The sequence below is a fragment of the Dicentrarchus labrax genome, unplaced genomic scaffold (genome assembly GCF_905237075.1).
Source record: "Dicentrarchus labrax unplaced genomic scaffold, dlabrax2021, whole genome shotgun sequence".
NCBI lineage: Eukaryota > Metazoa > Chordata > Actinopteri > Moronidae > Dicentrarchus > Dicentrarchus labrax.
Window position 1 is genome coordinate 12,243,096 of NW_026136705.1, and position 9,945 is coordinate 12,253,040.

The 9,945-nt window shown below is 39.5% G+C and overlaps 1 protein-coding gene across 1 annotated transcript; it reads left to right on the forward strand.

Annotated features, from left to right (window-relative positions):
- The first annotated feature begins 3 nt into the window (after positions 1-3).
- Positions 4-9,094, forward strand: mpp1 (MAGUK p55 scaffold protein 1). The gene is made up of 12 exons (XM_051400780.1): positions 4-325; positions 4,202-4,330; positions 4,492-4,570; positions 4,830-4,915; positions 5,012-5,080; positions 6,497-6,693; positions 6,824-6,927; positions 7,016-7,096; positions 7,265-7,345; positions 7,443-7,645; positions 8,134-8,208; positions 8,307-9,094. Exons 1-12 carry the CDS (start codon positions 203-205, stop codon positions 8,481-8,483), a joined length of 1,404 nt encoding a protein of 467 aa, XP_051256740.1. The 5' UTR covers positions 4-202; the 3' UTR covers positions 8,484-9,094.
- The last annotated feature ends 851 nt before the right edge of the window (positions 9,095-9,945 follow it).

The window sequence follows — 9,945 nt, forward strand, 5'->3', positions numbered from 1 at the left end:
TTACTTGCTTTGTCAGCGGTGTCCCCGCAGCAGATATCTCATGTTCCTCACCTGAAACCTTGGACTTTTATCTCAGAGAGACACTTATCACACCGTCAGTGCTCCTTATCTGCTGCTTCCTCCTCCGGGACAGCCTCCTGCGGACCTTGAACGGGGGCACATCGGGTTCACAGGGTGGTTTTTTTCTAGCTAACAGGGAAAGATGACGTTAAAATCCAATAAAAACGAACCTGCCGTCATACTGGAGTCTGTGAGCAGCGTCCGGACAGCCCTCTCCGACCTGTACCTGGAGCAGCTCCTACAAAACAAACCAAAGTCTGACAAGGTAGGGGTGTCGTTTTTTCCTTGTTTTTTTGTTTTTTTTTTTTTTTGTTTGTCTGTGCCCCCCCAGATTTTGCTGTACATGTTTGCTTCCGGGGAAGCAGAGATGGGGCCACATGACCGTTGTTTGTTTCTCGACCAGATCTCTAAAAATAGACCAAGTTGTGTGTTCATAACACAACTTACAGCAACTGGAATGTGCAGATCTCTCCAACAGAGAACAATACATGTAGATGTATTTCTTCTCAGGTCAGCAGCATTGCACAGTCAGCTTTAGTTTGCGACTCAGCAGACATTGCATTGGCAATTTCACTTCTGCATCCCCCTCAACACGTCACATGGAATCATTTCACAAATTGGGGAAACAAGATATGAGACGTCAGGCTGTATTTTTAGCTGTGATCATGAGACAATGTTAAGCAGTGCTGCAGAGCCTTGCAAAATGTATTAGTCATGTTAACATGTCCAACTGTGACAGTGGAATCTTCTTAAAGTGATATCAGGAGGTTTATTTTTCTGAGGCAACGTGAATGATGGGAAATAGAGTTAACGCTGGTCCAATTTTTAACAGTGCTGTGTAATGTTGCCTCCAGCTATAGCTGAACTGCTGCTGAGGAATTTGTGTCAACAGTGAGCTGAGGCCAGGCAACTTGTTTACTCCATCACACTGAGCAGGCTGTTGTTTCTGGCGTAAACGTCGAGTTCAGGCCGGGTTATGTTGTCAAACTACTGACTTTGCCTTTAAACCTGGCAGCACCTTACATGGATGAGCACAAAGTATTTAAAACAAGCTTAAATCCAATCGACAACCTCCAGGCCTCAGTCTGGCAGCCAGTAATACCGAGGGAACTCTTTGTGCTAAACTTCTTCTGTGGAATTGGAAAGTCAGCAGCGAGCTACTGGGGGAAATGGTGAAGGGAGGAAACTCCTTTCCTGACATCAGCAGTTTGCAGTTCAATAGCCTTGAGCTACAATCTTGCCAATGAGTTCTTCTGCTCAGTGGTGATTTGTGAAATCAGTGTCTTTAAAGTGAGGTCACATGGTGTATTATCTCACAGTGCAGACTGCTGTGTGTAATGTAGCTGTGTGTATTTTACATGATGTGTGGTTTATTGTATCTTTATAGATTCTTTGTCAGGAGTAAAACGAGGTTGGCCTGTTCTGTGACTGTGCCAGCTCCTCTGGAAGCTCCTTCAAATACTTCAGATGTACTGTGCACCAGCCACACATAGACAGCCATTCATGCATTGCACCTCAAGTACAACAACACGACTTGCTATTTCTGCCATGCTTTTCGCTGTCACTCCCTCAAACTTGAAATCAAAAAGTCCCTGACAAGTTCAGGCAGGTCACATGAGACCATATATATAGAGAACTGGATGTCTTCCTACAGTACTGGTTTTCAACATCCCTTCCAGCTATCTCTGTGAAATCTGTTCACCTTCTTCCAGTATGAGTCTGTGTCCAAAGAGGTAGTTTTTTTCATTTAGTTTGTCTGAAAGGCTCATTAACCACACGGTTTGTTTCTTCTTTTAAAACAGAGTCTCATATAGGTCACATATTGATCTCCTACTGTGTTCCTTCAAGAGATGCCCCTAAATCCTCCGGGGGGGGTGATTAATAATACTTATCTCTTGATTGAGAGGCAAATCATCTCCAGTGAAGGAGACAAATTGTATTATAATGTAATCAGTCACATAATATGATGGTACTCTATAGAAAAGCAGGTAGAACAATAGGTATAGATTTGTATTATCTTTGTTGGGTTAATGTAATGAAGCTCTTAAAAATGCTTTCATGTCACATTTTTATTACTCAGAATATAAGGTAAAGAAAAATGGCAAACATATTTTCAGTTCCTAATGCCTGGTTTTTCAGCTTGGCAGCCATTTTCAGTCAGTGTTGTCAGTGTTGAGCCTTGTATCTTATCCAAAGATGCACCTCTCACACTCTGTTGGATCTACTTAATCTGCTTCAAATAAAACCAAATCTCATCTTCAGATGAGTTGAGCACATGTCCAGAACAGGAGGCGCCCTGCTCTTTCCTGAGTGCATTTTGCCTTCCACCCTGATCTTTGTTTATCCTGTTGCTTCTCCACACCCACAGCTGGCATTCAAGTCAAGAAAGGGCTTCCTGACCCCAGTTACAGTTACCCGTGTTGACTGTTAACGGTGATTGGAACACATTGTGACAAACCAGATGAATACCTTTCAATCATGTGCCTATCTCTTTACACTCTCATAGTGTGAGTGATAAGAGCTGCTGATGAGATGCATTTAATTAAAAAAGCCTTTTAGTCCCAATTCAAATCTAATCACATATGTTAACAAGCTTCCTTTGTTACCTGCTGTATGTGAGACATCTGTCAGTGTTCTTCAGATAGTTGTTTGAAGCAGATTATCAGTGATAATGTTTGACCTTCAGAGGGAACCTTGGTCAGCTTCCTGCCTGCTCCGTCCTCAGGGTCAGCACTTTATTGGGAATAAATAAAGTCTCCTGCTCGGTGCCTTGAGGAAAATTACCCAGTATTTAGGTGTGGCAGGTGTTGGGCCCACAAAATAGGTTCTCTAAATTGGGAAAAATGATTGCCCTGCGGGTTCATTAACGCACTTTCATCAAGTTCTTTTACAGTGGTCATAACAAACAAACAAACAAGCGGTTGAGATTAAAATTAATTTCCTGTCGAGTTAGGAGCAGCTCCAGAAGGAAATGTTTCGCTCTGGGAACAGAAATAAATACAAAGACACCTTTTGGATTTCAGAGATATAAATCAGTGTGTTGTTTCAAGATACATATGTATGTGTTGTTTTATCTGTAGCAAAACTGCTGTACAGATTTCTATCTTCAGCAGATGTAATTTCATCTGCTCACCATGGGGCACGGTCCAAATACTCCTGTTCCTGGTACTGCACCGTCATGACATATAACAGCATAAGGCTGGTAAATAACTATCATGTTGCACAGAAAAACAGCTGGCTGACTTGCATGACTCCTGCATTCAGCTCTCTTGACTCACAATCTCTGAGTACAAAAATTGTTGTTTAATTTAGAAATTTTACATTTTCCAGAGGAGGCATGAGTACAAAATGATGTGAACACAAACATACACATGTTAAAGAAAATAATCTTACCAAGATCACATACTTTTAATTAAGAGGACATAGATGAAAGTCATAAGAGTCATAAGAAGTGCTGCTCTGCACAGTATTTTAGGGTGAGTTTATAGACGAGTAGGAGGAGGGCGATAATGATATTTATTGGTTTATTGTAGTGCTGATGCTGGAAGATAGATAATATATTTTTTGCTGAAGCAGTGCTGATGTGTCATATTCATGAAGAAAGTTTGTGCTGACGCAGGTAATCGTGTCTCTGGTGTCAGTTTAGTGACCAGTTTATACTTTTTGATATAGTGCATTCATTGTTCTAAATTACACATCAGTGCTGTGCACAAAATGCTGATTTCTCCTTTTCTATAGCAAACCAAAAGCTTCCTTACATTAATGTTAGTCTATGATGACGATCACATGATGGGACTGGTGGTATCCATGACCACATGAACCTGGTGGACCAGATCCCTGGACGTGGTTAATGAGGTGTTATAACGCTGGGTTAATTTTCAACTTTGAACATATGTTGAAACTGCAAATGAAACATGGCTGTTGGCACACATTAGCAAAAAGCTTCCACTGCAGGTTATTGGAAATAGTAGTGTGTTAATGATCCGACCAGTCCAGATGAACTCACTGTCAGTCTTTAGAACAATGAATCAATAAAAAAAAAAAGAATTATGTGTGTAAAGGCAGGTATAAACTTTATTCAATTTCATATATTGTGAGATAAAACAATAAACGTTATGTGTTTTTCTTTTTTCTTTAACAGGCGGCTATGCAAACGTATGAGAATAAGGGGGCTGAGTTTTACACCAATGGTAGTGCTGGACACATGAATGGTGCAGAACTGACCAAGATGAAAGAAGTAGAATTTGAAAAGAATCCGTCAGAGCCAATGGTATGCTATCTGCCTCAACAACAAACACACACACACACACACACACACACACACACACACACACACACACACACACACACACACACACACACACACACACTTTTATTTTTTCAGATTTGTGTTACTGATTCCTCCTCATTGGCTGTGGTGTTTGTCTGTAGGGGGTCACTCTGAAGCTGAACGACAAACAGAGGTGCACAGTGGCCAGAATATTGCACGGGGGCATGATCCACAGACAAGGTAATTAATCACACAGCGAACTGATTGGAGTGTTGGAACTGGCGAACTTGTGTGTGTTAGAAAGAATATTTTTTTTTAGATTACATCACGTCTGATATGGTTTGAGGATTTGGACTATCACTAAATATTGTATTTTTTTAATAATTGTCAATAATGATCTTTAATATATATATATATATATTTTTACTGCAGTGGCCATTTTGATAGCACGGTTCTCTCTCTTGTTACTACACCTCTCCTGGTTTCTTCTTCTCTCCAGGGTCCTTACATGAAGGGGATGAAATAGCAGAAATCAACGGAAAAAGTGTGACAAACCAAACTGTAGATCAGCTCCAAAAGATTCTGGTAAGTTGATATCTTAAAAATCAGTGATGAATCTTTATGTAATTATTGCATTTGTGCAAATAAGAACGAGTAAAATGGTGTAATCTTTACATACAGAAAGAAACCAATGGAGTAGTCACAATGAAGATCATTCCCAACCCGCAGAATCGATCCCAAGCCTGTGAGGTAATAACACAAGCGGCAGAATATGTACTTAGCTTTGGTCTTGTGATGCTTGTTACTTTTGCTGTGATTGGATTTTGTGTCTCATGTGTTTGTTCTCTCCATCTCCTTTAAACTTGCATAAGTGAACTGACAAAATTAGCTTTTCATTCAGGTCCGATGGTAACTTCTAGAAGTAGATTCTACAAAGATGATGATTGCATTTCTTTCCATTTTTTCCCTCCAAAACTTACTTTTTAAAATGATTTTGTTCTTTATTAGGTGAATCTTCTGTTAGTCAATGAACAACTCAGGTGACTATAAAAATGAGTTTGAATCTAAAGAACATCACTCGCATTAGTTTTTGGTAGTTTAGCTTGAAACACTTTTGTAGTATGTTTCATCCTGCTTGTCACAACATATCACATTTTTCTCTGGCAGCCACTCCTATGTCTCCTGTGGCATAACAATGGCTGCTGGCTTGTCAACTGCTATTGGTTTACCAAAATATATTCATTTAAAAGATTAAATTAATGACCACAAAAAATACCTCTTATTCACTGATGTTTCTCTTGTCTTAATACAGTTTAACCCTGCATTAAGTTCCGTCTTTGCTTGTGGTCAGTGATGGCAGTCTACACATTTTTGGTGACCCAGACCACTCCAGTATAGCCTACCGCTGGAGTAACTTGGGGAAACCACAAATGTTCACAAACTCTACTAACAATAGTGATAATTTACCCTGTAGAGAATTTACATGTGTTCCTGCTGTGATCTTTGACAGTTTAGTCAAGGTTTGTACATAAACTGATCTCTGTCAAAAAATAAAACAACACACCCCAGGATGAGTTAGTATTCTAATATGGAGTATGAACAAACTGTGTTGGATGATAATAGGACACCAAATGTGTTCCAGAGATCTGTTCTGTAGCTGAGACTCATTGAGGTTGAAATTTAGCCTCAGTTTACTCTCCTGTATGTTTTATCTTTTTTAACAAATCCGCTGCAGGAAGTGAATTGATGATTGAATAAATTAGACCTCACGCCTGGACCTGGGAGAAAATTGTTAATTTTCACAGAATGAATTGAGCTGTTTGAGATCATATCAAGAACTTGTAAATTCTGTTTAAGGGTGAATTTTTCTGCTAACATTTACAGAATACAGATATATATGTTGTAAAGTCCTAATATGAATATTTATGGTTCAACAGAGATGAACTGGAGAAAATGTCAGAGCTCAAAGAAACTGTAGAAGTTGTTCACTGTCACGTTCAGCAACGATAAAGACACAGATATTAGAGACTGTTTTCACAGCTAATGGAAGTGATGGGAGATTATTGAACACATTAGCAAGGTCTACAGGTTATCACTTACAAACACCAAATACAAGCTCTTTGTTCTCCAAAAGGTGAATAGACCACATGCTCTCTTAATCTACAGATGTACATGAGGGCCCAGTTTGACTACGACCCCGCCAAGGATGACCTCATCCCATGCAAAGAGGCGGGTCTGAAGTTTCAAACCGGTGACATCATTCAGATCATCAACAAGCAGGATCCGAACTGGTGGCAAGGCAGAGTGGAGAGCAACGTCGCTGACTTTGCTGGACTGATACCCTCCCCAGAGCTCCAGGAATGGTATACAGCTGTCATACTGTCTGATGAAGAATCCTACAGAATGAAGTGCCAAAGACCACATCAGTGTAGACCACAGAACTAAAGAGTCTAAATGTTCCTATTTACACCAAAATCTCTTTTCCCACTGCAGGAGAGTGGCGAGTAAAAGCAAGGCCAGAGAGGGCAGTCAGTCCTGCAGCCCATTTGGAAAGAAAAAGAAGTGCAAAGACAAGTACCTGGCCAAACACAGCTCTAGTGAGTGCACCACTGGAATCATGTATCCTGGATGTTTTCTCAATTGTGCTGTTCTGTTTATCTAAACCAAAATCCCTTCTTTTTGCAGTTTTTGACCAGCTGGATGTCATTTCTTATGAGGAGGTTGTTCAGCTCCCTGCTTTCAAAAGGAAAACACTGGTGCTAATTGGTAAGCTCCCCAGCTCAGTTACATTTTTATTATAAGTATCAAATTCTTAAGGACATTTCTGATTATCCATACTGATCGACAAGAACTTCTGGAACTTTATTCCCACAATTTAATTATGACTATATCTAAAGATTCAGACATTAAAGATGGTGTTCCTGCTCTTTTTAGGTGCACCTGGTGTAGGAAGGAGCCATATCAAAAATGCACTATTGACTAAATACCCTGAGAAGTTCTCCTACCCTGCTCCACGTAAGTAGACCCACAGACTTTGTTTTGTTTTTACTTTAAAGAGAACAGCTAAGTTTGCACAGTTGTCCTTTGGCTAAGTCTTTAACCTTCTACACAGACACCACCAGGCCGCCACGTAAGGATGAGGAGAATGGACAGGGATACTATTTCATCTCCAACGAAGCCATGACCAAGTGCATATCTGGAAATGAGCTACTGGAGTACGGCAGCTTCCAGGGAAACATGTTTGGTACCAAAATCGAGACCATCCAGAAGATCCATGAGCAAGGCAAAATAGCTCTGCTGGATATAGAACCACAGGTTAGCATTCACAGGTTGTTATTTTAACACCACCTGGAGTCAAATACCTCTATTTTTATACCTCTATGAGCAGCTTGAAAATCTTTGTGAGATTGAATTACATAAACTGAGTAGCAGCTCCATTTAAAGGCAGTAATGTGTTTAATACTTAGTACTCATTAGCTTAACCTTTTATTTCAAGCATATACAGATTCTCAACAGTTACATTATCATTTACAACTACTATTTCTGCTGCTGCGGCTGTTCGCAGGTTAACAGGCAGTATATTATGTGAAATATATAACCTTATTTCTTTCATTAAAAATGAATGTGTAAATAAGAAATATAAATTCATAAATTAAAATGTGCAGTAAGTTAGCCCTACTACCTGTCTTTGGTGAAGTAAAAGGTGTCAAAAATACACAAAAAAATGAACAGTCCTAAATACTGTACAAGCAGTTTGTATATTGTAGTTAATCACTCTAACAAAATTCTACATTTTAATGCAGACTTTGAAAGTCTTGCGGACCGCTGACTTTGCACCCCTCGTGGTCTTCATCGCTCCGACCAACACTGCTGCCCAGGTACTACATCTTTATCTGAATACACTCAAGTGCTCTAAACAAACACCCAACTTCAACAGCCAACAGCTGCTAATCTTCTGTGTCTGTGTCTGCTATAGACGGAAAACCTGCAGATGATCCAGAAAGAGTCAGACGCCATTTCGACCACATACAGACACTTCTTTGATGTGGTTCTTGTCAACAATGACGTGGATGAAAGTGTGAAAGGTGTGGAGGAGGCCATGGAGCGTGCCATCTCCACCCCACAGTGGGTGCCTGTGTCATGGGTGTACTGACAGCTGTCTGGCAGCCAGTATAGTACCTTTTTGTCTGTTGGAAAGCAGTGCAATATCACTCCTTACCTGAAACCACTTAGTGATGTCCCAAGTGTGTATGGGTTTACTTTTGTTAATTGTCACTGAGATTTTTTGCACAAATGCATCCAAAAAAAAAAAAAGCAATATGTAGAAAGGTTTATTTCAGAGAGTTGAGAACCTCACCAGGGATGTTTTATTTGGTTGTTTAGACATTTGTGCTTCAGGCGTTTGAGGCTGAGGGATAGTTTTGGTGCCGCACACCTTTTGTGATTGTTGGAATGTGAGCAAATGCAAAATAGGACCACAACTGTGAATGAAATCCTTACTTTTAAATGACAGGATTTTATCATGTAAAACATCGTGTCTGGATTCATTGTTCCTCTTTTCTGTTCTCATGAGACTGTGCCATGAAACTGAGATTCTGAAACTGTTTGTTCATACAGTATACGTGTAACTCCATACAACCATAATACACAACCTTTCAGTCATTCATTGACAATCTCATGTCTTGTCTCATCACAATTGTATACCTCATGGGGTACTGTAAAGGCACTTTTAAACAAGAAATAAATTTCCCAGCTCTGTTGCAACTGCTTCTTTGACTGTGTTTCATGTGGAAACCTGTTCTCCAGAGCCTGTAGGGAAACTAAGGCAGTTTTATGTCAGCAGGAACTCTCCTAACTGCACAAAACTTCATTCCACTAGATCCACATAAGATAAGAAAACATATGGTAATATAAAGGAAGAGCAAATCCTCAAGAATTAACTGAAATATAAAGGTTGATATTTATACTCTTTTATAGTTTGGGGTGTACGTTTTATGTTCTGTTATGTATGTCTAAGTGTTTCATCATGTATGAGCGGAATACTTCAAATCTCTCCACTAACATTTTAGACTCGGGAGTGTGAAGCAACAAGATTGGGTCCATTTCTAAGAAGAAGTCATGGCTCAAGGCTTTGATCAATTATAGATCAAGACTTGTGTGTTTGAGCTGTACAATACCTGTATCTCCCACTCATTACAATTCTTCCCTCATCCACAGATTGGGAGAAATAGTTACAGATTATACATAACAATGAATTTGTTTTCAGCGTCTGTCCATAAAGGCTTTGTCCAGTTTCCTGGTCGCATTGTTACTTCATGAAATCAAAATTTGAAATTTTCTCCCAACAAAAACTTTTTCTAGATTTATTTTCCATTTTGCAACAGAATTGATTAAAATGAATGAATAAGCTGAATAAGTAGCAAAATTGATCATAGCATAAGGAGAAATCTATGTGAAGACATCATAGTGACCATCTTTGGTGTTGTGTGTGTTTAACCTTGGACTGGCTCAAAACAGATCTGCATTATCACTGTGATCATTATTCCCAAGTCTATAAATTAGGTTATTATTAGTATTTATTGTTTCTATATATTACCCATCCTGAAGTTCAGAAA